This window comes from Oryctolagus cuniculus, chromosome 16, assembly GCF_051225735.1.
Source record: "Oryctolagus cuniculus isolate XC-2025 breed Fujian yellow rabbit chromosome 16, ASM5122573v1, whole genome shotgun sequence".
NCBI lineage: Eukaryota > Metazoa > Chordata > Mammalia > Lagomorpha > Leporidae > Oryctolagus > Oryctolagus cuniculus.
In genome coordinates this window covers 81,750,927-81,777,578 of record NC_142882.1, presented here as the reverse complement: position 1 = coordinate 81,777,578, position 26,652 = coordinate 81,750,927, and the positions used below count along the sequence as shown (strand labels likewise).

General features: G+C 41.0%; 1 protein-coding gene across 1 annotated transcript; it reads left to right on the top strand.

The window, feature by feature from the left end:
- Positions 1–26,652, top strand: GTPBP10 (GTP binding protein 10). The gene is made up of 10 exons (XM_008261755.5): positions 1–162; positions 3,337–3,530; positions 5,233–5,324; positions 7,879–8,023; positions 12,476–12,549; positions 14,067–14,119; positions 16,819–16,926; positions 17,577–17,654; positions 21,943–22,066; positions 25,858–26,652. The coding sequence occupies exons 1-10, from the start codon at positions 130–132 to the stop codon at positions 26,145–26,147; spliced, it is 1,191 nt and encodes a 396-aa protein (XP_008259977.5). The 5' UTR covers positions 1–129; the 3' UTR covers positions 26,148–26,652.

Genomic DNA, 26,652 nt, shown 5'->3' with positions numbered 1-26,652 from the left:
ACGCATGCGCGAGGCCCTTGGCCCGAGCGGAGGGCAAATCGCCTCGGCGGCCGTCAGTGACGTACAAAGGCGGCGCCGCACTTCGGTTCGTGCTGCTGAGGCGGGAGTGTACCCTAGTCGGCCGCAATCATGGTGCATTGTAGCTGCTTGTTGTTCCGAAAGGTCCGTACCCGCTGTCTCTCAGCCCAGTGCCTGTAGCCGCAAGTCGGGCGCTGGCTCCCTGTCGCACCCCGCCCCGTTTCCGTTCCGGAGGCCTCCTTGTTGCTTGGTTTCGTCAGAGTCCTCTCCGCTCTTCAGTTCTAGGGCTTTGCCGATCAGGGGTGGGGAGTTCCCAGTCTTGGGGAGCGTTGTGTGCACCTGCGATGCGGAGGTGGGGTACCTGCTTAATGTGGTGTACGGTTGGTTGGCTTTTGGGTTTAGATCGTATCTCGTTTGCCCCCCTTTAATATCTGTATCCCTCTGCTAGAAATTTTCTTCCAGTGCAGGTTTTTAACTATCAGGAAATGAGAATACGTAACTGACGTGGTTTCTTTTAAATTTGGGTCCCTCTTTGTGCAGTGCTGGCTGTGGAATCATGCGTGTAAAAATCTGCAGCTGCTGGCCGGCGTCGCGGCTCTGTAGGCTAATCCTCCGCCTGCGGCACTGGCACACCAGGTTCTAGTCCCGGTCGGAGCGCCGGATTCTGTCCCGGTTGCCCCTCTTCCAGGCCAGCTCTCTGCTGTGGCCCGGGAGTGCAGTGGAGGATGGCCCAGGTGCTTGGGCCCTGCACCCCATGGGAGACCAGGAAGAAGCACCTGGTTCCTGGCTTTGGATCAGCGCAGCACGCCGGCCATGGCGGCCATCTGGGGGTGAACCAATGGAAGGAAGATCTTTATCTCTGTCTCTCTCTCTCATTGTCTAACTCTGCCTGTCAAGAAAGAAGGAAAGAAAGAAATATGGTTCTCTAGTGTTTTGTCAAATAATGAAGCCATTTTGAATCATTTTGGTTCCATTATTTGAGAGAATGTAGAAACTATGGCATTCAGGTTTTTTATTTTTTTTCTTAAGACTCAGTTATTTTGAAAAAGTTAGAGAGAGAGAGAGAGAGAGAGAGAGAGAGAGAGATCTTCCATCTGCTGGTTCACTCCCCAGATGGTTGCAATGGCCAGCACTGGGCCGGGCTGAGGCCAGGAGCCAAGAGCATCTTCCATGTCTCTCATGTGGGTGGCAGGGACCCAGATACTAGAGCCATCATGTGCTGCTTTCCCAGGCCATTAGCAGGGAGGTGGATCAGAAGTGGACCCAGACACAAACCGGCACCGATATGGGATGCTGGTGTGGCAGGTGGTAGCTTTACCTGCTGTGCCACAATGCCGGCCCCTCACACGGGTTTATGCTAGAAAAGAGAGGGTGACATTCTAAGTAGAGAATAGGTGTGAGCAGGGTGTCATGGGAACTGGGTAGTACTTCATCTAGAGTAGAGCAAAGAGGTAGGGAGATAAGAGTTGAACAAATGAAAATGACGCTGAAGGGTTATGGTGTTTCATAATAGTATTAAAAGATATATTTTATTTTAAAGGCAGAGTTACAGGGAAAGGGAAAGACAGAGACAGAAAGAGATCTTTGTTCTGTGATTCTCTCCTCAAATGGCTGCAGTGGCCAGGGCTGGGCCAGGCGGAAGCCAGGAACTTCATCCTGGTCTCCCACATTGGTGACAGGGGACCAAGTATTTGGGCCTTCTTCTTCTGCTTTCCCAGGAGTATCAGCAGGGAGCTGGATCAGAAGTGTAGTGACTGGGACTTGAACCGGTGCCCATATGTGATGCCAGCATCCCAGGTGGCAACTTAACCCACTAGGCCACAATGCTGGCCCCTTGATATTAAGAATTTTAGACTTTATTTTATAAGCACAAATAATCATGGATAATTTTTGAATAGAGGAGAAACATTATTAGGGACCAAACCTGGTTCAGAAAAATAACTTGGCAGCAAAATGAAGGATGCATTCAGGAAGAAATGAGTAGACATTGAGAGATCACGTAGGAGCTAACATACTGACCTAAGTAAGCCATTGGTACTGAATCAAAGAGTACAGGACTTCAAGAAAGACGCAGGTGTAGTCTAAAAGATTTCCACTTTGTGTAATCTCAATGAATTGATAAAGTATGGATTTACTGGAGGAACACATTTTGCCTGGGAAAGGTTTTATGTTAACATTTTCTTTTTCAAGTGACTTATCTTTTTGACTGATAGCCATGAACAAGTTACATATTGGGTTTCAAATATAAATTAAATACAGATCCTGTTCTCAGTTGCTTTAAACTACTGAACGCTTAGTTCCTGGTGGAGATGTCCAATGAATTGGACATTGAAACTGTCTCGCCTGGGTAATAGTTACAGCCTCAGGCCACCCAGGGGAGAGGGTTCAGAATGAAGAGGAGACCAAGGCAAACATCCTGAGGATAGATGAGACAATAATTGAGAAAAAGTCTTTTTTATTTTGACAGGCAGAGTTAGACAGTGAGAGAGAAAGAGAAACGTCTTCCTTCCGTTGGTTCACCCCCAAATGGCCGCCATGGCTGGAGCTGCACCGATCCGAAGCCAGGAGGCAGGTGCTTCTCCTGGTCTCCCATGCGGGTGCAGGGCCCAAGCACCTGGGCCATCCTCCACTGCCTTCCCGGGCCACAGCAGAGAGTTGGACTGGAAGAAGAGCAACCGAGACAGAATCCGGTTCCCCAACCGGGACTAGAACCCAAGGTACCGGTGCCGCAGGCGGAAAATTAGCCTAGTGAGCTGCTGTGCCGGCCAATAAAAAGTCTTAACAGAGATAATCACATGGGAGAGAGGTCAGCCTGAAGGTGAGCCAAGAAGGAAAAGCTTACAGAAGTGACATACTGAGGGACAGACAAGTTGTGGCATAGTAGGTTAAGCTGTCATCTGCAATGCCAGCATCCATCTGAGTGCCAGCTTGAGTCCCAGCTGCTCCACTTCTGATACAGCTTCCTGCTAAAGTGTCTGGGAAAGCAGTGGAAGAAGGCTCAAGTACTGGGCCCCTGCCACCCTGTGGGAAACCTGATGGCGTTCTAGACTCGTGGCTTTGACCTGGCCCAGCCCAGGCCTTGGGGCTGCGTGAGGAGTGAGCCAGCATATGGAAGGTCTGTCTCTTTCTCTGTTTAACTCTGCCTTTATATAAATGGAGTACATCTTTAAAAAAGAAGAAGAACTGGCATACTGAAAGGCTCCCTCTCTCCCATCCCCTTAAAGAACTTTTAGTGGAACAAAAAGCAAAGAGCTAGGAGTTCTGAGTTGGTAGGCGCATAAGCGCCTTTGGTATACAGACCTCTCTTTCTTTTTGAAGTTTGGAAATTTCGTTGATAACCTCAGACTCTTCGCCAAGGGAGGAAGTGGAGGAATGGGCTACCCTCGCCTGGGTGGAGAAGGCGGCAAAGGGGGTGACGTCTGGGTTGTGGCCCACACAAAAATGACCTTGAAACAGCTGAGAGACAAATATCCTCAGAAGCGGTTTGTGGCTGGAGCAGGAGCAAACAGTCGGTAAGTACTTGCTGAATGACTGTGGTTTTATTTCCTGTGTTTGTAATGGAGCGAACGTCTAAAATGTCTCAGCTCGTAGAAAATGGGCTCTACAGAATATCTGGAGCTTTTTCATCCATTTCTTCTAATTGTCTGTATTCTTTTTTGTACTTCTGCTTGTAGAAATAAAAATTCTCTGAATCCCCACTGTTTTCTTCTCAGTTATTTTTTACAGCCTGTAGGAAATCTTTCTCATAGCCCAACTGTGCTGCCCCACCACCCCACCACCAACCCAGTCAATCCCTTGTCAGTCTTCCACCCGGATATTAGCACTGTTAACCTCCCCTTGACTTTTCTAAGTCTCTCTCTCTCTTTTTTTTTTTTTTTTTTTTTTTTTTTTTTTTACAGGCAGAGTGGACAGTGAGAGAGAGAGACAGAGAGAAAGGTCTTCCTTTGCCCTTGGTTCACCCTCCAATGGCCGCCGCGGCCGCACTGATCCGATGGCAGGAGCCAGGAGCCAGATGCTTCTCCTGGTCTCCCATGGGGTGCAGGGCCCAAGCACTTGGGCCATCCTCCACTGCACTCCCGGGCCACAGCAGAGAGATGGCCTGGAAGAGGGGCAACCGGGACAGAATCTGGCGCCCCGACCGGGACTAGAACCCGGTGTGCCGGCGCCGCTAGGCAGAGGATTAGCCTAGTGAGCTGCGGCGCCGGCCTCTAAGTCTCTTACATAGAAAATCTGGGGATACAAAAGTGACAGCCCAATACTTCACAACCTCCTCTCTTCATGGAACATTTACTTCCATGTCAGAAAGTTATTCAGAATGGCTGTGCAATATATTAATAATTTACTTTGTCATTTGCCTACTTAGGTTATTGTTGACTTTTTTCTTTATTTTTACAATAAAAGTGTAATTCAATGTCCTTTTGTGACACTGTTTTCCATGGTTGATAATTTTTATGTGTAATAAATTCCCTAAAGTAGAATCACTAAGTTAGAATTTGTACCCATTTTTTTTCCTAAGCAGCTTGAGAGTAGCCAAATTGTCCTGCTGTAATTTGAGTACTCTATTTGAGGTCAAGTTTTTAAACGCTTCCTCAGCCAGCGGGTTTTCTGTTTTTTTTTTTTTTGTTTTTGTTTTTTTTTAATTAATTAATTTATTTTTACAGGCAGAGTGGACAGAGAGAGAGAGAGAGACAGAGAGAAAGGTCTTCTTTTGCCATTGGTTCACCCTCCAATGGCCGCTGCAGCCGGCGCACCGCGCTGATCCGATGGCAGGAGCCAGGTGCTTCTCCTGGTCTCCCATGGGGTGCAGGGCCCAAGCACTTGGGCCATCCTCCACTGCACTCCCTGGCCACAGCAGAGAGCTGGCCTGGAAGAGGGGCAACCGGGAGTTTTTTGTTTGTTTTTTAAGCCTGTTTGTATTGTAGCAACCATCTCTTCATTTCAGGCGTGTAAAGTCTTTAGTTCATTATGGGCTAAAATGACTTTTGGTAGTTACCATGGTAACAAATTATTGATACCATTTTTATAGGATACTGTAGTCTAAAATCAAAAAAAATAATTAGGAATAATTTTAGTTTTCCTTTAATATTTGTTTAACATTTGTGTTAGAAGAGCTGATTGCTGCTTTTACTTGTAAACTTTTAAATTTGCTTAAAGCATAGGGCCACTTAATATAGTAGGTTTTCCTTATTTTAATTTAGCTTTTTTTTTTTGTAGGGTTAGTGCACTGAAAGGCTCCAAAGGAAAAGACTGTGAAATCCCTGCACCTGTTGGTATTTCAGTAAAAGATGAAAATGGTAAAATTATAGGTAAGTGTACTATAGCTTCTCAGGTTGTGAAAAATGTGCGCTTTTTAAAAATGTTTATTTATTTCAAAGGCAGAGTGACAGAAATAGAGGGAAATAGAGGGAGATCTTTCATCTCTTTCATTCCCAAAGTCTGCAATAGCCAGGGCTGGGCCAGGCTGAAGCCAGGAACTGGGAATTCTGTCTGTGTTTCACTTCTCTGTGACAGGAATCCCAATACCTGAGCCATCATCTGCTGCTGCTCCCAGGGTGTACGCTAGAAGGCAGCTAGATTGGAAGTGGAGGGACTTGATTCCAGGCACTCGATACCAGATGTAGGCGTCCCAAGCAGTGGCTTAACCCACTGTGCCACTGTGTTCGCCCAAGAATGTGCCTATTTTCTAAAATTATAAGACAGCTTTTGGAAATAGCTTCTCTAGAGTTTCAGAATTTTGAACTTTTTTTTTTTTAATTTTATTCATTTGAGAGCCAGAGGGGCAGGGCAGGTAGACAGAGAAACAGAGAGCTCCCATCCACCCATCAGTACACTCCCCAGATGCCCACAATGGCCAGCCAGGGTAAAAGCTATGAGCTAGGAACTTTATCCAGGTCTCCCACATGGGTAGCAGGAACTCAGTCACTTGAGCCATCACCACTGCCTTGTCCATATTGGTGGGAACCTAGAATCAAAGCCAGATCCAGGAATTAACCCCAGGCATTCCCACATCTTGTGTCCTAACTGGCATCTTTTTTTTTTTTTTTTTAAGATTTATTTATTTATTTGAAAGAGTTAGACAGAGAGAAGGAGAGGCAGAGAGAGAGAGAGGGTGACTGTTGATGTACAATGTAATACTTTATCCTTTTTAGTATTTTTTTTTTTTTTTGGTTCTAGTACTATTGGTTGAACTCTGTAATTAACACACATTTATTCTTAGATGCTTAAATTTTAACGGAAAAGTGATCCCTGTTAAATATAACAATGGGAATAAGAGAGGGAGGAGATGTACAATTTGGGACATGCTCAATCAGACTTGCCCCAAATGGTGGAGTTAGAAATGTGCCAGGGGATTCCAATACAATCCCATCAAGGTGGCATGTACCAGTGCCATCTCACTAGTTCAAGTGATCAACTTCAGTTCACAGTTGATCACAGTGATAGGTCTAAGAGTCAAAGGGATCACACAAATAAGACTAGTGTCTGCTAATACTAACTGATAGAATCAGAAAGGGAGGGAACGATCCAACATGGGAAGTAGGATACACAGCAGACTCATAGAATGGCAGATGTCCTAAATAGCACTCTGGTCTCAGAATCAGCCCTTAAGGCATTTGGATCTGGCTGAAGAGCCCATGAGAGTATTTTAGGCATGGAAAGCCAAGACACTCTGGGAAAAAAACAAAAAACAAAAACCTAAATGAAAGATCTCCGCGAGTGAGATCCCAGTGGAAAGAACGGGGCCATCAAAGAAGGAGGTACCTTTCTCTGAAGGGAGGAGAGAACTTCCACTTTGACTATGACCCTGTCAGAATAAGATCAAAGTTGGCGAACTCAAAAGGCTTCCATAGCCTTGTCAACTCATGACTAGAGCCTAGGGAGATTACTGATGCCATAAACAAGAGTGTCAAATTGTTAAGTCAACAACAGGAGTCACTGTGTACTTACTCCTCATGTGGGATCTGTCCTTAATGTGTTGTCCAATGTGAAGTAATGCTATAACTAGTACTGAAACAGTATTTTACACTTTGTGTTTCTGTGTGGGTGCAAACTGATGAAATCTTTACTTAATATATACTAAATCGATCTTCTATATATAAAGATAATTCAAAATGAATCTTGATGTGAATGGAATGGGAGAGGGAGCGGGAGATGGGAGGAGTGTGAGTGGGAGGGAAATTATGGGGTTCGGGAAGCCATTGTAATCCATAAACTGTACTTTGGAAATTTATATTTACTAAATAAAAGTTAAAAAAAAAATAAAAAGCAGCCCCAGAAGAGGATCAGGGAAGAGATGGAACCGGAGTCTTGGCTGTCTTGCTAAAGACAACCAGGCAATATGAAAGAACCAGTGTAGGGGGTGCAGAGAAGTCCCTGCTTTTCTCCTGACCTGTCCCAAGATCATTCAGCTTGCATGGATCTGCATAAACTGCTACCACGTTTGCCATCGATTCCATTGGGCATTGTGATTGTTATGGTATGTATGATATTTAACATTGACTGTTCTGTAATTTGTAAGTATATTTCAGGGACATTAATTACAATGACAATACCATGTGCCCATCGCCACCATGTGCACTAACAGTTTCCATTATGCCCAACACAAACGCTGAATTACAACACAGACTTCTCTCTCCTTCCATCCCAGGGTAGTCTCTCTTCCACTTCCTTTGAATTTGTCTGTTGTAGATACTGATTTTGAAGGAAATGCTCACTGACTTTCTGTGCCTGCCATATTTCAGTAAGCATATTTTACTGTATCCATTCATCTTGTATTCTGAATAAAAATGCAATTCATAAATAAAAATAATGTGATATTTATGATTCCGTTTAATTAATCTTTGCAATATTTCTCTTTTTAAGGAGAACTCAATAAGGAGGAGGACAGAATTTTGGTAGCTGAAGGAGGTCTTGGTGGTAAATTACTTACAAATTTCTTACCGTTGAAAGGCCAAAAACGAATAATTCACCTTGATCTAAAACTTACAGCTGATGTAGGCCTTGTAGGGTAAGTATTATTTTTATGTTTATTATACTTTTGTAGAAACAGTCTTTGAATAGGAACTAAGTGTAAATTATAATTTTGGCCAGAATTATTTCTAGTTTATGGGATTTGTGCGTAGTGTATATATTTTGGGAATATGCTGCTAAATATAGTTATTTTCCAATAAGTCAACGGAGACTTTCATATTATTGTTAATTTGTAAAAGGAAGATCCTAGATGGGGGACTGGTGTTTAGGCATAGCAGGTAAAGCTGCCGTTTGTTATGCTGGCATCCCGTATGGCACCAGTTAAGTCCTGGCTGCTCCACTTCCTATCCAGCTCCCTGCTAATGCCTGGGAAAAGTAGCAGAAGATGGCCCAAATGCTTGGGCCCCTGATACCCTCCTGGGAGACCTGGAAGAAGCTGCTGACTTTGGCCTGGCTCAGGGCTGGCAGTTGTAACTATCTGGAGAATGAACCAGAGGATCTGTCTCTCTCTCTAACTCTGTCAAATAAATAAGAATTTTTTTAAAAAAGGAAAATCATATAAATTGAGTAGTTCAGTGAGAATGTTAGAGAATAAAAAAAGAAAAGTAAATCAAATGAAATATAAGAAAGTTAAAGAATGCTATCAGATACTAAGGAATAAGATTCAAAATCCTAACAAACCATATTTTAAAATATATACAGAAGAGAATAAAAAAAAGGAAAAAAATAAAGAGTGATCCAAGACATTGAGGTATCATTAATCAGATGGTTGAAGACAAGTGCAAATGATTTCAGTCCTCAGACCTGTGCACTAGCCAGCAGCATATGGGATGTAGCTAGTTCTGCTTCTTGCTTCCCTATAGTTTTTGTTTGTGTTTCTGGTGTGTGTTTTTTTTTTTTTTTTTTTTTTTTGCTAAGCTCTTTTCATTTTCTTCTGCATCTCACTGCTTTGGCAGACTTATCAAAGTCTAAGTCCTTCCCCTCTATCCTAGCCTGAGCAGCTATTGAGTCTTATCGCCATTGGCTTACTGTTTACAGAGGCCCATTCCTGCTCAAATTACAACAGCAAAGATGTGATCCTGGCTTGCCATTCACATTTAATTTTTTCAGTAAAACAAAGTTGTAGGAGTTATGAGACCTGAATTCTGTAATCCTCTATTCTTCAGGGATATTATGAGAATAACAGGATTTTCTGGTCTAAACTGGGAGTCCAGCCATCCACAGTCTCATTTGGTAGAAAAAAACCGTTTCAAGTTCCAAAGCTTAGCCAGGCTGAGTAGTAAAGGTGGGCTGGGCCGTGCGACTCATAGTGGACTATTTGGGTTAGAATCGTAAATCCTTCAGCACTTGCCTGGCTGGTAATAGATGAGTTACGCAGCCTCTCTACAACTTTGCTTTCTCATCTGTGATAGTGGTTAGAGAGCTCACCTTAAAGTGTTGGTAGATAAGATAATGCATTTACCGTTGGACACATGCTTTGCACTTAGGAATGCTCAGTGATGTGTAGCTGGTATAATCATTGTGTTGCCAACTTATTGGTGACTACATATAGTAAATACTAGATTTTTCAGAAGTGGGTTTAAAAATGTAGTTAAAGCATAAAAATGAAAAAAAATTTTTTTTCAATTATTTATTTGAGAGGCAGAGGGAGAGAGAAACACAGCTGTCATCTGCTGGTTCACTCCCCAAATGCCCACAACAGATAGGGCTGGGCCAAGCCAAAGCTGGGAGCTGGGGACTCAGTCTGGGTCTCCTGTGGGTGGCAGGGGCTCAAGCACTTGAGCTGTCACCTGCTCCCTCCCAGCATGCACATTTACTTGAATTTTTCTGTGCTAATCATTATTATGAAAATATGAAGGTACTGGCAAATAAGCAAGTTCAGATAGTGATAGTCATGGATAAAAATAGTTGCAATTTGCTTTTCAAAAAATTATAAGAGCTCAGGAGAAACAGGATATGAGAAAATAATGTATGTTACAGGGAAAACAAGTCTTTTTAAGAAATCTTGCATCATTTTATCCTAAATTTACTATAGGATTTAAAAAATATATTTATTTATTTGAAAGGCAGAGTTAGAGAGAGGCAGAGAGAGAGAAAGAGAGAGATCTTCCATCTGCTGGTTCAATCCCCAAATGGCTGCAATGACCAGAGTTGGACCAATCTGAAGCTTCTTCAGGGTCTCCCAGGAGGGTGCAGGGGCCCAAGGACTTGGACCATTTTCCACTGCTTTCCCAGGTGCATTAGCAGGGAGCTGGATTGGAAGTGGAGCAGCTAGGACTTGAGCTGGCACCCATATGGAATGCCAGCACTGCAGACAGTGACTTTACCTACTGTGCTATCATGCTGGCCCCAATATAGGAATGTTTTTATGAGAGAGTTATTAAAAGCTTCATTGTAAAGCTTAAACATTTTACAGAATTCCAAGTTAATATTTACAAAATACTACATTGTCCATATAAAATTTCGGCAGAATTTTTTAAAGAAACTCCTCAAATTTGAAAATTCTGAAGATAGGGATCACGTATGTCACATTACTGTATTTCTGATGTGCATATGCTGCCTGATACAGAGTCTTTACTCCATGACTATTTATTGGATAAGTGTAATGAAAATGTATAATGAGATGTACGAAAGAATCTTTCAAGTGACTATCATTCCTAATACTTTTTTTCTGTATGGTATGCGTTATACGGTAAAATAAAAAAGACTTTGATATGAGCATATATTTTTAATCTAGTATTTCTTCATCTTGAAATTTATCCCAAGACAGACTAAAGATATGTATTCAAGGATAATCACTGCATTGTTTAAAGTTCAGAAAAGAGTTAGACAAATAACATGCATTTATTTGTAGAACAAAACAAAGTTATTTATTAACCCTCTGCACTTGGAAATGACTATTAACAGTGTATTATCTTATATATTGCAATGGTATTTATAATAGTGAAAAATTGGAGACAATCTAAATGTCTATCAGGAAATTAGGTAAATTACACTGTATCCTTGAAAGGTGTTCACCTTACATTATTCAATTAAAAGCATGCCAACCAACTATAAAGTAGTCTTAAAAAAATCAAGTCCTTGTAAATATGAATTTGTAGAAAATCCGGGGCAATGGAGCATATTAAATGAGGCTGTGTAGGTGCCAGTAGAAAAATCCAGACTATGTGAAAAAGAAACTCTATGAGACAAACGACCCAGTTCTGTAAAAATAAATTTTACGGGCTGGTACTGTGGCATAGCGAATAAAGCTGCCGTCTGCAGTGCGAGCATCCATATGGGCACTGGTTCAAGTCCCAGCTGCTCCACTTCTGATCCAGCACCCTGCTATGGCCTGGGAAAGCAGTAGAAGATGGCCCAAGTCCTGGGGCCACTGCACCCTAATGGGAGACCCAGAGGAAGCTCCTGGCTCCTGATTTCGGATCGGAGCAGTTCCGGCGGTTGTGGCCAACTCGGGAGTGAACCAGCAGATGGAAGACACCCCCCCTCCCCCGCCTCTCCTTCTCTCTCTGTGTAACTCTGACTTTCAAATAAATAAATAACTCTTAAAAAATAAATTGCAAAAGGAAAAAAAGATGGAGATGTTGCTTACATCAAAAGTGTAAAAGATATATCTACCATTTATAATGCACAGACCTTATTTGGTCTCTGTTCAAGCAAACCAAATTATTAAAAATGTATTGACAATGCATTAATATTTGCTGAAGCCAGATAATAGCTCAGTGGGATTTATTACTCTTTTCTACTTTTATTTATATTTAAAAATGTTCACAACATCTTAAAAAAAATGCAGTTGACATAATAATATGAGTAATATTTTGCCAGTGTTTGGTTAGAGATAGTAGATTGCAGGTATTGTGTATTTTTTTCTATGGCTTTCAAGATCTTTTTTTATTTGTTCTTCTAGTAGCAATTTTTTTTTTTTTTTTTTTTGACAGGCAGAGTGGACAGTGAGAGAGAGAGACAGAGAGAAAGGTCTTCCTTTTGCTGTTGGTTCACCCTCCAATGGCCGCTGCGGCCGGCGCATTGCGCTGATCTGAAGCCAGGAGCCAGGTGCTTCTCCTGGTCTCCCATGGGGTGCAGGGCCCAAGCACTTGGGCCATCCTCCACTGCACTCCCGGGCCACAGCAGAGAGCTGGCCTGGAAGGGGGGCAAACCGGGACAGAATCCGGTGCCCCGACCGGGACTAGAACCCGGTGTGCCGGCGCCGCTAGGTGGAGGATTAGCCTATTGAACCACAGCGCTGGCCGTAGCAATTATTTTAGTATCTCAGTGCTGAAACATCTACGGTATCTGTAGTGTCTAGCATGGATTTATCTTTATCTTTTTTGTTTTGTTCTCTTCTAGTTTTTTTTGTAGATTACTCTGTATATATAGTCCTAGAAATTTTCAAGAAGTCTACTTCTTGAATTGTTTGGAATTCAAAGATAAGCAAGAATTATGATATTGATGTTTGTTGTAATGTATAATTTTTATTTTCTCATTCCAGATTCCCAAATGCTGGAAAATCCTCTTTGTTAAGTCGGGTTTCTCATGCAAAGCCTGCTATTGCAGATTATGCATGTGAGTATAATTGGGTTCTGTATTTAAATGTGTGGAGGTAAACTTTGAAAGACCAATTTTTCTCTAAGTGTGAATAAAATAACAACTCTGAGGGTAGTCCTGATTTCAAAACTTGACACATAGAAAGGTGCATTTCCTGTTCATCTTTGATACCTCTGTTGCCCTCAGGAAGGTTTCTGGTAGTTGTTAGACACTTGGTTGCATTTATTTCTTTGTTGCACAATCATTTGCTTTAGTCAAGATTTTATGAGCCACCTGCCTTTTATCAAGCACTGTGATAAATGTTACAAAGGCAGAGATGAATACTTTTCATTCATTTTGTAAATATTTTTCCTAGGAGCCACATTAGGTTCTGAGGTTACAAATACTGATGGAGCAGAGATAGCTACTGTTCTGGCTTTTTTGTGCTTTAGACTGGTGATGGAAGGCGTGTATATTTCTGATAAATGTAAGGCATGTATATCTCTAATAAATGTAAGGGTATACGAATGCGTTCTGTGAATGAGTACAGGTGATTGCTTTAGAGTTCCTTGGAAAGTGCGATGTTGAGTTATGAAGAATAATAATGAAGTAGTTAGTGGATGAGAATGGAGGTGAAGGATCATTAAATCAGAGGTTATGGCATAATCACAAAGGCTTTGTGGTGGCAGATAATAGATATGAATTTAAGGGAGGAGGGAATCGAGATGAGGCTGGAGATGTAGGTAGAGACTATCACATAGATCACATAGGGGGTAATCCGTGTTTTTATCTTAAAAGCAACTGGAAACCTTGAAGAAAGGAAGAAAATGATTAGATGAGCTTTCTCAAAAAGAATCTCTGCTTGTGAGGTAGAAAATGAATTGGTGTGGGACATAAACGATCTGGAAAGACCAGTTAGTAGGGTGTTGCAGTGACTACTAAGATATAATGGAAGCTTAGATTTAAGAGTAATGAGTCAATATAAGATCTCTGCCATCACTGAACAAAAACAACATAGACTAACATTAACCTGCAAATAAAATTAACCCATTCTAAAATTAGGCTGCAATAAACCAGGGTTAACTTTGGGCTAGTTACTATAAATTACATGGCCAGTGTTTATCAAAATACACTGGACTCTTGAGAAAGAAAGGAGAGGCAAAGCAAAGCTAGAGAGAGGATTCGTGAAACTTAAGGATAACTGCATGAGAAAGGGCAGAAAAGTGTCACCCAGACATAAGGGACAGAAACCTACATTCTGAGCCTCTCCAAACGTTCTTTGTGTGCACCCTCAGTGCCGTAGAAAGACTTTGAGGACCAGTAATTAGATTAGGTTTAAGCTTATGCAGTTTTGTTTTTTCCAAGCACATTGTAATTGGCAAGGATAATTGTAGCTTCATTTCAACAAATTGGGAAAAATATTTGAATTAAACTATTCACAAAAAAAAATACTGTTGATTTTATACATAATGGTATGACAGTTTTCAAAGTATCAGCCTTAATTTGATTTTTTTAAAAGTATCAGCCTTAAAAATTGATTATTGTCTTCCTTTCAGTTACAACATTGAAGCCACAACTTGGAAAAATTATGTATAGTGATTACAAACAAGTAAGTGTTTTTAAAGTAGAGCACTTGATAAGAAGTAAAAGTATTTTGTGTTAATGCTTTGACTTTGTAATGTTTGCCTGTTTCTGTGGTGTTAGGAAAAAATTAGAAGGTTTTGTTTTATGGTAGGGGAAATATGGTCACATTAATTCTGCCCAGTACTATTATAGCAGAATATTATGTAAGAATTTAATTCTTCCTTTTTCTAAATATTAGGTCCAGTTTATCACTGTAACATTTTATTTTGTTTTATTTTATGTATGTATTATTATTTCCTTAATTTCTGTTTCTTCTCATTACAAGTGTATATTTTACTACCACATTGGTTTCTTGCTTTTCATATACTAGAAACACTTTCTAATGCTTATGGAAATGACTATTATAAATTTCTTCTTTTGAAAAAAAAGTTTTAATGGGATTTGGTCTCATCAAAGTATTAAATTTTGCTTTTCCTTGAAATAGATCTGTTGATGTTCTATATAATAGAGAAAATAAAAACTGAAATAAAAAAGGAAAATAACGCATTTAAAGGTATATGAGGGGGACTTCATAAAATTCCTGGAAAAATGGAATTCTTTTTTTTTTTTGACAAGCAGAGTTAGACAGTGAGCGAGAGCGAGAGACAGAGAGAAAGGTCTTCCGTTTCCATTGGTTCACCGCCCCAAATGGCCGCTATGGCCAGTGCGCTGCGCCAATCCGAAGCCAGGAGCCAGGTGCCAGGTGCTTCCTCCTGGTTTCCCATGCGGGTGCAGAGCCCAAGGAGTTGGGCCATCCTCCACTGCCTTCCCGGGCCATAGCAGAGAGCTGGACTGGAAGAGGAGCAACCGGGACAGAACCGGCGCTCCAACCAGGACTAGAACCCGGGGTGCCAGTAACGCAGGTGGAGGATTAGCCTAGCGAGCCACAGCACCGGCCGGAAAAATGGAATTGAAAGATAGTGTGAATTGTTCATGAACTTTTTGAAGGTCCCTCTTAAAATGCACAGTTTAACAGTTGTGCCCCTTAGTATTTAACCAAATAATTTGGGAAAATTATCCCACAAAAGCCTGCACACAAATGCTTTCTAGCAGCTTTATTGATAAATACTAAAACTTGTAAACAGTCACCAGATCTTCAGTAAATGAATCATTAAACTGTGATACATCCAGACAGTGGAATATCATTCAGCTATAAAAAGAAATGGGCTCTGCAGTCATGAAAAGACAAGGAAGAACCTTGTCTGCGTACTACTGAATGAAAGACACCAATCTGAAAAGACTGCACACTTTATGGTTCCAGCAATGTGACGCATTGGAAGAAGTGAACTATGGAGACAGCAGCAAGATCAGTGGCGGTCAGAGTCAGGGAGGAAGGAGGGATGGAATAGGCAGAGCTGTCCCAGGGGATCGTTATGCTGGTGAAGATACTCTGTATGGTATTATAATGACATTGTGCTTTTATCAAACCCCTTAGGATGTAAACTGAGAATGAATCCTAAAGTCAAGGACTTTGCATGATAATGATGAGTCAGTGTTAGTTTCATAATTCAAAAGGTGTAAAAGATTTATATTCATTTTAAGTAGTGATATCATAGTAATAACTTCAATAATTATAGAATATTAAATTTTAAAACTGTAATACTGTGTAACATAATATAGAGAATAATATTTAGAAGAAAAGAGGACATTTTTTAAAAATATATTTATGTTATTACCAGAGAGACAGAGAAAGATGTACCATTCACTTTTTTCACTCCCCAAATGCTTGCAACATTGGGTTATTGAACTGTTCAGTGTGGCCAAACCTAGGAGCTTGGAACTCAATCCAGGGCTTTCACGTGGTACACATCATCAGGGAGCTAGAGTCAGGAGCGGAGCCGGGACTTAAACACAGGTACTCTGACTTGGGATGCAGGTGTCCCAAGTGGCGTCCTAACAACTGTGCCAAATGCCTGTCCCAAGAACACTGTTTATATGTCATTTTTAAGGGAATCAGTAGAGGACCTCCAAGGAATATTTCAGGACATGAGATCTCTGTTGTATATATGGCTTTCTCATATGAGGATGCTTCATAGTGTTCATGGAAATGTGGACATTATGGGCATTTAGGAGTGGACAAAGGGCCCATCAGTTAAGATGCCCGGGAACGGTTTTCAGCTCTTCACCTGATTCCAGCTTCTAGCTGATTTTGAATGGGACTCTAATATCTGGTAACAAGAGATTTTGATCTTTAAAATATTTATTCTGCGGATGGCATTCTGATGCAGTAGATTATGCTGCTGTTTGCAACACAGCAGCCATATGGGAGTTTTAGTTTGTGTACTAGCTATTCTGCTTCCTATTCAGCTCCCTGCTAATTTGCCTGGGAAAGCAGTGGTTGATGGCCTCCATCCTTGGAACCCCTGCCACTTCTGTGGGAGACCCAGATGGAGTTCCTGGCTCCTGGCTTCTGCCTGGCCCAGCCCTGGCTGTTGACAGCCATTTGGAGAGTGAACCTATTAATTGAAGATCTTGTGCTCTCTCCCTTTCTGTCACTCTGTCTTTCAAATAAATAAATCTTTAAAAATATACATTAGTTTTACTATAAAGATATGTTGGCTTTTCAAAGTTATAGTAGTGATCATAAACTTGAAACAATATTTGAAATATTAAAATATGGGGATGTAATTGGACTTGTGGGTTTCATATATTTTTCTTTTTCAACCAACCTTTACTGTTTATCAGATATCTGTAGCTGATCTCCCTGGTTTGATAGAAGGAGCACATATGAACAAAGGAATGGGCCACAAATTCCTCAAGCATATAGAAAGAACTAGACATCTACTTTTTGTTGTAAGTAACGTGCATACCAATGTAATGTTCAAATGAATGAACTTAGTGTTCACAGATTACTTTTGTAGATAAGATTTGAAGAGAAAGTACAGTCATAGGCTGCATAACATTTTAGTCAGTAACCGTTGGCATTTACGGTGGTGGTCCCATAAGGTTATATGGCTTAGTGATGATGCAGCTGTCTTAGTTTGTGTAAGTACACCGTGTGATGTTTGTGCCATGGTGAAATCACATTTCTTAGAACAGTTCCTTATCTTAAGCAATTGTGATTGTAATAGCAATTGTTACTTCACTGAGTCTATTCAGATGGGAGCCAAATACAGGAACTAACTTTTGTTTATAGTATGGAGATGCAAATTGCATTGTTTCCTTATCAGGTGTCAATATGTAGCTCCTTAAGATTTCCAACATGCTATTATAGCACTCTTTTGTGCTTGTCAATGTTTGCATAGTCTTATCTAAACTAGTTTCCTCTTTTATACTGATAGTTATCTTGACACCTCAATTTCTTTTGCTTACTTTGAATTACTAAATTACCAAGAGTTTAGATTGAGAAATTATTTTTAGCTTGAGAGAATAAAGCATTTCAAAACATGTAATGCAGCTATTCTTCATATGTTATGAACTATCTCTTCCCTCTCCATTTCCAGGTCGATATTTCTGGATTTCAGCTTTCATCCCAAACTCATTACAGAACTGCCTTTGAAACCATAATACTGCTTACAAAAGTAGGGTTTTTTATTTATTTTTTCACTGTTTTCTGTATCTGATCTGATGAATAGGCATGGGGGATTATATGAAATAGCATAATAATTAATGTTGGGGCCGGCGCTGTGGTGTAGTGGGTATAGCCGCCCCCTGCAGTTCCAACATCCCATATGATCGCTGGTTTAAGTCCCAGCTGCCCCACTTCCGATCCAGCTCTCTGCTGTGGCCTGGGAAAGCAGAAGGTGGCCCAAGCACTTGGGCCCCTGCACCCACGTGGGAGACTGGGAAGAAGCTCCTGGCTCCTGGCTACATATCGGCATAGCTCCAGCTGTTACAGCTATCTGGGAAGTGAACCAACGGATGGAAGATCTCTCTCTCTCTCCCCCACTCTGCCTCTCTAACTCTGCCTTTCAAATAAATAAATCTTAAAAAAAAAGAATAAATGCATATTCCAACTTTTTATAGGTTTAAAGGATTATTTAAACTCCAGTTCTGTAATATTTATCTGTTCCTTAAACTATTACAATGGATAAAACTCTTGTGAGCTTCCAAATCCTTATTATATATTTTTTATATTTTCTCTTGCTTCATCTGTGACATGTTGCCTATTTCTCCTTGAAAAATTCTCCATTCTTAGCTTGCTACACCGTAATCTGATTTTGTTGCTACTTAAACTATTTTTCAGTCTACTTTTTAGGCTCTTTTCTTTAAATATTTATTTGAGAGTCAGAGAAAATGAGTTCCCTCCTATCCGCTCTTTCACTCCCCCGCTTCCTTCAATGACTGGGACTGAGCTGCTGGAGCCAGGGTCCAGGAGCTCCATCCAGGTCTCCCACATGGATGGCAGGGGCCCAAGCACTTGGGCCGTCTTGCGCTGCTTTCCCAGGTGCATTAGCAGGGAGGTGGACCAGAAGTGGAGCAGTTAGGGCTCAAACTGGTGCTCATGTGGGATGTAAGCATCATAGGCAATGGCTTTATTCACTAAGCCACAATGCCAGCCACAATACATTTTTTAAAAATTTTATTTATTTGACAGAGTTATAGACAGTGAGAGAGACAGAGAGAAAGGTCTTCCCTCTATTGGTTCACTCCCCAAATGGCTGCCATGGCCGGCGCTGCGCTGATCCGAAGCCAGGAGCCAGGTGCCTCCTCCTGGTCTCCCATGCGGGTACATTGTTATTAACTGTAATCCCTGTGCTGTGTAATAGATCTCTAGAACTTATTCATCCTAACTCACACTTGATTCCCTTGATCTGTACCCCCACCCCCACTCACCCAACCCTCTGGCAACCACCATTCTGCTTTCTCCTTCTATGAGTTCAGTCTTTTAGATTCCACATGTAGGTTAGATCATGCCATATCTGTTTTTCTGTGCCCAGCTTATTTTACTGAGCATGGTGTCCTCCATGTTATTTAAAGTGGTAGGCTTGCTTGCCCTCCCTCCCTCCCTTTCTTTTTCTTTTCTTTTTTTTTTTTTTTTTGACAGGCAGAGTGGACAGTGAGAGAGAGAGACAGAGAGAAAGGTCTTCCTTTGCCGTTGGTTCACCCTCCAATGGCCGCCGCGGCCGGCGCGCTGCAGCCGGCGCACCGCGCTGATCCGATGGCAGGAGCCAGGAGCCAGGTGCTTTTCCTGGTCTCCCATGGGGTGCAGGGCCCAAGCACCTGGGCCATCCTCCACTGCACTCCCTGGCCACAGCAGAGAGATGGCCTGGAAGAGGGGCAACCGGGACAGAATCCGGTGCCCCAACCGGGACTAGAACCCGGTGTGCTGGCGCCGCTAGGCGGAGGATTAGCCTAGTGAGCCGCGGCGCCGGCCTCCTCCCTTTCTTTTTCTTAAGAGAGGCAGAGAGAGAGAGGTCTTCCATCCTCTGGTTCACTCCCCAGGTTGCTGCAATGGCCATATCTGCGCTGATCCAGAGCCAGGAGCTTCCTCTAGGTCTCCCACCCGGCTGCAGGGCCCCAAGGACTTGGGCCATCTTCTTCTGCTTTCTCAGGCCATAGCAGAGAGCTGGACTGGAAGTGGAGCAGCCGGGACTTGAACTGGCACCCATAAGGGATATCAGCACTGCAGGCAACAGCTTTACCTGCTACACCACAGTGCCGGCCCCAGGATTTCTTTCTTTATTGAGACTGAATAGTAGTCCATTGTTTATGTATACCACATTTTCTTTATTCATCTGCACTTAGGTTGATTTCATATCTTGGCTAGTATGAATAATGCTGTAGTGAACAGGGAAGTGTAGATATCTCTGTGACACTCTGACTTGTTTACCTTTGCATCTATTCCCAGAAGTGAGATCGCTGAACATAATGATAGTTCTATTTTTTGAGGAAGTTCCATATTGTTTTCTATAATGTCTATACTAATTCACATTACCACCAACAGTGTACAAAGGTTACTTTTTCTCTGTACTCTTGCTAACATTTGTTATCTTTTGCCTTTTTGATAATGTCCATTCTGATAGATGATATCTCACTGGGGTTTTAATTTTATTTCCCTGATGATTAGTGATGTCGAGCATTTTCTGGTATATGATTGGCCATTTATATATCTTCTGAAAATTACCTATTCAGATTACCAAGTTTTAATCTGGTTTGTACTACCAAAAGTGATTTACACTTCAGTACTGTGTCCAATGGCATTATAAACAGAAATTTAAAAATCTAAGTAGCCAAAGCAATCTTGAGCTAAAACAGAAAAACTGGAGACTTCACAGTACCTAATGTCAGGACCTCTGCAACAACGCCATATTAATCAAAACATCTTGGTATTGGCGTAACAGTATGCGTATAAACCAGTGGAGCAGAGTGGAGAACCCAGGGGCCAACATTGTAGTGCAGCAGGTTAGGCCACCGCCTGCAACACCAGCGTCCCATATGAGTACCACTTCCAGTCTAGGCTGCTCCACTTCCAATGCAGCTCCCTGCAAATGGGCCTGGGAAAACAGTGGAAGATGGCCCAAGTGCTTGGGCCCCTGCCACCCAAGTGGGAGAACCAGATGGAGTTCCAGACTCCTGGCTTTCGCATGCCTTAGCTCTACCTGTTGTTGCCATTTGGGGAGAGAACCAACAGATGGAAGATCTCTGTCTCTGTCTCTCCCTCACTGTCTATAACTCTGCCTTTCAAAGAAACAAGAATAAACTTTTTTTAAAAAATGATTGATTCATTTGCAAGTCAGAATTACAGGATCCTGTATCCTGGTCTCTCATGTGGGTGCAGGAGCCCAAGGTCTTGGGCCATCCTCTTCTGCTTTCCCAGGCACATTAACAGGAGCTGGATCAGAAGAGGAGCAGCCGGGGCTTGAACTGGTGCTCACATGGGATGCTGGCACTGCAGATGGCAACTTAATCTGCTGTGCCACAGCATCTGGCCCCCACAAAAATAAATCTTAATAGAGAGCCCAGAAATAAATTATTACATTTGTAGTCAACCAATTTTAAAAACAAAGATACCAAGAATACACAATGGGGGAGAAAGCAGTCTCTTCAATAAATGGTGTTGGGAAAAGCTGATACCCATATTCAGAAAAATAAAGTTCTACCCTAATCGCATCCCTTATTCAAAATTCAATTTAAAATGAATTAAAATTAGTTAAAAGTAAGACTTGAAAGTGTGAAACTGCTAGAAAAAAATATAAGCATGAGCTGCTTGACACAGGTCTCTGGGCAGTGATTTTTTGCGTATGATTCCCAAGCACAGGCAACTAAAGTGAAAACAGACAAGTGAGATTGCATTAAACTAAAAAGTTTCTGCACAGCAAAGGAAACAACAGAATGAAGAGACAGCCTGTAGAATGGGAGAAAATATTTGTAAACCATATATCTGGTAAGGGCTTAATATCCAAAATATATAAGGAACTCAAATAACTCAATAGCAAGAAAATCCAAGAATTTTAATTTTGATGAAATCTCATCTGTTTTTGTTTGTGTTTCTGCTGTCATATCTAAAAAATGATTGCTTAATGCAAAGTCATGAACATGTACTCCTTAAGTACATTGCTTTTTCTGAGAATACTGTAAATAAAACAGTAAATTATCTAAATTTCATCTGTGTGCAGCTCAGTATTTGGCTTTGGACACAATCCTAGCTATCTCTAGGATGTCATGTGAGCTAAAATATACTCACATATGACCTAGCCAGGAACACTTCCTGAATTTCCTTTTCTAATTTTGTGGTTGTTGAGATTTAGTACAGTTCAGTAATGTGAACAGACTCTAGATTACCCATGCTACTAAAGAAAGATATTAGCCAGTAAGTAATTCATATAGGTAACTTTTGTAAAGTTACTTGGTTTTTTTGGTTTAAAGGAGTTGGAATTGTACAAAGAAGAACTTCAGACAAAACCTGCACTCCTGGCAGTGAATAAAATGGACTTGCCTGGAGCACGAGATAAATTCCAGGACCTGATGAACCAACTCCAGAACCCTAAAGGTAGGCCCATTTATTCATTTAATCTCAGTGTAATGGATACTCATTCTCTACAGAGAAGGCTAAAGGTTATAATCACTGGAAAAGAAAATTGACAGTTTCTGCTTTTAAAAACCATGGATGTTTGAAGAAACAACACTTACTATTTGATACATTTAAATAACATTGTAAATACAATCAAGTTTCAGAATGTGATATGCACAGTAAGTAAGTTAAAGGAGGCAAAAGAAAAGAAAAATTAATTTGAACTGAAAAGGTCTGGCTTCATAAACAAATAAAATTTAAACGGAACCCTTAAATAGAGTGCGTGGGATTTGGATGAAAGGAGGAAGAAGGCCGCATCTCCCTGAAGAGTTCCACTTTAATTGACATACTTTGCAAGCTCTAGAATTTCATTCCCCTCGTACACCATAAATTTTAAAACAGAGCCAATAGTTCTGTAGAGCTGTGCTTCTTTGCAACATCAACTCCATAGGTCTCTGAAGAGTATTAGGCCTCTAGAAAGAACATGAGTCCTGTGTGCGTGTGACACAGAAAAATAGATCTTGTTACTTTGAAAGTATTTGTTTGAAATTTCCCAAATGGATCACTTTACCTGACGCTCTACAATTTTGAACATTGACCTTTGCCGGACACTTTCACCCTATGGTGAAGATACTTTCAGTTTTCTGAGACTAATAGGGGGCTTCATGTAGAAACAAGGAAAAGTAGGGTGCATGGTTAAGTGCCTCACATGTTTTTAATGGCACTCTTTTCTCTCTGGAATAACAATTGGGTAAATGTACTATATTAAGACTAGCAGACAGCCTCAGAAGATCCTTCTTCTCTCAAAAAGTTTCCTCTGTGTAATATACATGGTAGAGCTTGTCTTGCTTTGAGTTAGTCTTCAAATATAGACATTTCCTGATACCAATCTTTATTTGTTAATGTCATTTGCTTTATAAGGTTATTCTGTTTGCTTGTAGGTCTTTTAGAGAAGAGAATTTTCAGAGGAGGTCTGAGAAGTGAGGGTAACCCAAGAGTTTGTAGCTATTCTAGACATCTTAAAACAAAATGTAGGCCCTTCAGTGGTGATTCCTGAGTTGGCTTCTCGGGACTTCCTTTGGGGTCTACAGATCTCAGAAACCAAGCTCCCTGATGACTTGTCCAATTGCTTGCAGTCCAGCTTTTCTGGTTCATAGTGTTGTTAACCCATCATGCTGCCCGCTTCCATGCCATGGAGGCAGGGAAGAGGAGAGATAAAGCATCTCTCAGCCACTGTGGCGTGAGAAATGATCTCCCCTCAGCTCTCCCCACTGTCTCTTCAGTGTTAGTATGGATCCTAGCATCAGTAATGAGTAGGTATATTTTGGGGAATTTAAAGTTTTTCTATGTGCTGAGGCCAGCTAGAAGGTTCCATGTTATAAATGATGTTATTTTGACAGCAAATTCCTTTCAAATAATCTATGTTGCCTCATTTATTCAAACCTCCCAAAGCAAAATTTATTAATTCTATAAGTGCATCATTTTATGATTTATCTTCTATTTATACTTAGTTTAAAATCTATTCACTGAAAAATATTTATTAAGTATTTATCTTGAAGAACCTTAACATTATCATTAGTAAAATCCTAAGCTTACCGGAATCTGAAAACTTACAAGACGAAGAAGGGAAAAAATGAATTAAAAATGTTATTTCCAACAGTTAGGTAAAATAAAGAAAGGGTTTCCAAAATGGAAAAGAAGAAGTTAAATTGTCACTGTTTGCAGGTGACAGGATCACTTATATAGAAACCCAAAGACTCCACCAAAAAGCTACCGAACTTGTAAATAAATTCAGCAAAGTTGCAGGACACAAAGTCAACAGAAAAATCAATAGCATTGTTACACACCAGTTGTGAATTATCTGAAAAAGAAATCACATTTCCAATGCAACAAATGAAATACCTATTACTAAAATTAATCAAAGACATGAAAGATATCTACAGTGCAAACTGTAAAACACTGAAAGAAATTGAAGAATATAGCCAGAAATCAAAAGACATCTTGTGTTCATGGATTGGAAGAATCATTGTTATTTAAATGTCCATACTACCTAAAGCAATTTACAGATTCAGTGAAATCCCTATAAAAATACCAATGACATTTTTCACAAAAATAGATAAACTACTAAAATTTGTGTGGAACCACAAAAGAAAACCCAGAATAGGCTCTTGAATGCTGAAGGTGATCATGAGCAAAAAGAACAAAAGCAGGAGGCATTTCACTACCTGACTTTAAAATACATTACAGAGCTACAATAATTAAAACAGAATGGTATTGGCATTCAAACATATACATAGACCTGTGAAACAGAACACAGATCCTAGAAGTGAACCCTTGCATCTGTAGCATCTGATTTTTGACAGAAGCTCTAAGAACACATACTGGGAAAAGTATAGACTTTTCAGCAAATGCTCCTGGAAAAACTATATTTCCATCTGCAGAATGAAACCAGACCCTTATCTTTTTTTTTTTTTTTTTTTTTTTTTTTTTTTTTTTTTTTTTGACAGGCAGAGTGGACAGTGAGGGAGAGAGACAGAGAGAAAGGTCTTCCTTTTGCCATTGGTTCACCCTCCAATGGCCGCCACGGCTGGCGCGCTGCTGCCGGCGCACCGCGCTGATCCAAAGGCAGGAGCCAGGCCCTGCTGGTCTCCCGTGGGGTGCAGAGCCCAAGCACTTGGGCCATCCTCCATTGCACTCCCGGGCCACAGCAGAGAGCTAGCCTGAAAGAGGGGCAACCGGGACAGAATCCGGTGCCCCGACCGGGACTAGAACCTGGCTCCTGGCTCCTGGCTCCTGGCTTCGGATCAGCACGGTGTGCTGGCCGCAGCGGCCGTTGGGGGGTGAACCAACGGAAAAGGAAGACCTCTTTTTCTGTCTGTCTCTCTCACTGTCCACTCTGCCTGTAAAAAAAAAAAAAAAAAAAAAAAAAAAAGACAAAAGATAACACTGCTGCCAAGGCTGTGGAGGAAAGGAAACCCTTACACACTGTTGGTAGGATGTACATTAATTAGTACAGCCATTGTGGAAAACAGTAAGGCAGTTCCTCCAAAAACTGCAAATAGAGCTTCCAAATGACCCAGCTTTCCTACTCCTGGGTTTGTATCCACAGGAAATGAAATCTCTTCATGGAAGAGACATGTTTATTGCAGCACTATTCATAGTAGCCAAGAAATGGAAACAACCTAAGTGCCCTTCGCTGATAAATGGACAAAGAAAATGTGATACATATTACATATGCATAAAGGAATACTCTTCACCATAGAAAGGAAGAGATCTTAAATTGGCAAAAACTCTGTTGGAACTAGAGGTCATTAAACAAAGTGAAGTAAGCCAAGTACCAAATGAGTTCATCCAAGTGTAGCCTGAATATGGTGATCTCATCAGTGCTTAGAGTGTTATTGTGGTTACCAGAGGCTGGGCAGGGGTGGTACTAAGTTATAATTAGCAGACAAGTTCTGTTCAGTTTTACAGTAGGATGACTACAGATAATGATGTGTGTTATATATTTATTTTTTTTTCAAGTGTTCTGAATATTTTTACCATAAAGAAATCTTTAACGTTTGAGGAGATAGGTATGTTTACCCTGATTGGACAGTATACATTGTATACATGTATAGAACCATCATGTGATACCCCATAAACACAATCTTTATGTCAGTTAAAAAAAAAAACCAACAGTTTTCAGTGCCCTGCTTCACAAATCAAACCCCTAACAGTTTTAACTTATTTTCAAAGACCTTGAGAATCAGCTTAGATTTGTGTTGTTTCAGATTTTCTGCATTTATTTGAAAGAAGTATGATTCCAGAGAGGACTATGGCGTTCCAGCACATCATCCCAGTCTCTGCAGTTACCGGAGAAGGGATCGAGGAGTTAAAGAACTGTATAAGGAAGTCACTGGACGAGCATGCCGACCAGGGAAACGATGCATATCGTAAGAAACAGCTGCTTAATTTACAGACGTCTAGTGAGCCACCATCAAAGCATGCTGTCACAATTCCAGAAGGGGTAGAATTGAAGTCTACTAACAGTGGTATCGATAGAAAGACTATTTGGCCCTAAGAAATAAGAAAATATTATTTACAACAATGTGGATGAACCTGGGAAACCTACTATTAAGTGAAATAAGCCAGGCACAAAGACAGATACCGTGTGACCCCCTTGCGTGGGAAACCTGAAGGACTGGAAATCACGGAAGCAGAGAAAGCGGTGGTTACCAGGCCTGGGGATGGTGGGGAATGGGGAGATGCTGGTCACAGGACACGGAGTACGTCCTGGAGGTCTAGTGTACAAAATGGATTTTAAAAATCAGAGTAAGATTTAAATGCTCTCACCACAAAAAATCAATGTATAAAGGGTGTATGTTACTTAGCTCAACTGAGCCTCCCCATAGTCTATACATACCTCAAAAACATCCTATTGTATACAATAAATATATGCAATTTGTATGTGTCAACTAAAAACAGTATTGAAAGTGTGTTAATTTGAAAGTTATTATATATTTTGAAAAATGTTATAAGTAACCTGACATATGTACAGTCATTCAAGAATAAACCTTTTTAAATTA

Coding starts and splice junctions, on each gene's coding strand:
- GTPBP10 (XM_008261755.5), top strand. CDS start 130: ATGGTGCATTGTAGCTGCTTGTTGTTCCGAAAG. Junction 163..3,336: donor GCTGCTTGTTGTTCCGAAAG/GTCCGTACCCGC, acceptor TTCTTTTTGAAG/TTTGGAAATTTCGTTGATAA. Junction 8,024..12,475: donor GCTGATGTAGGCCTTGTAGG/GTAAGTATTATT, acceptor TTCTCATTCCAG/ATTCCCAAATGCTGGAAAAT.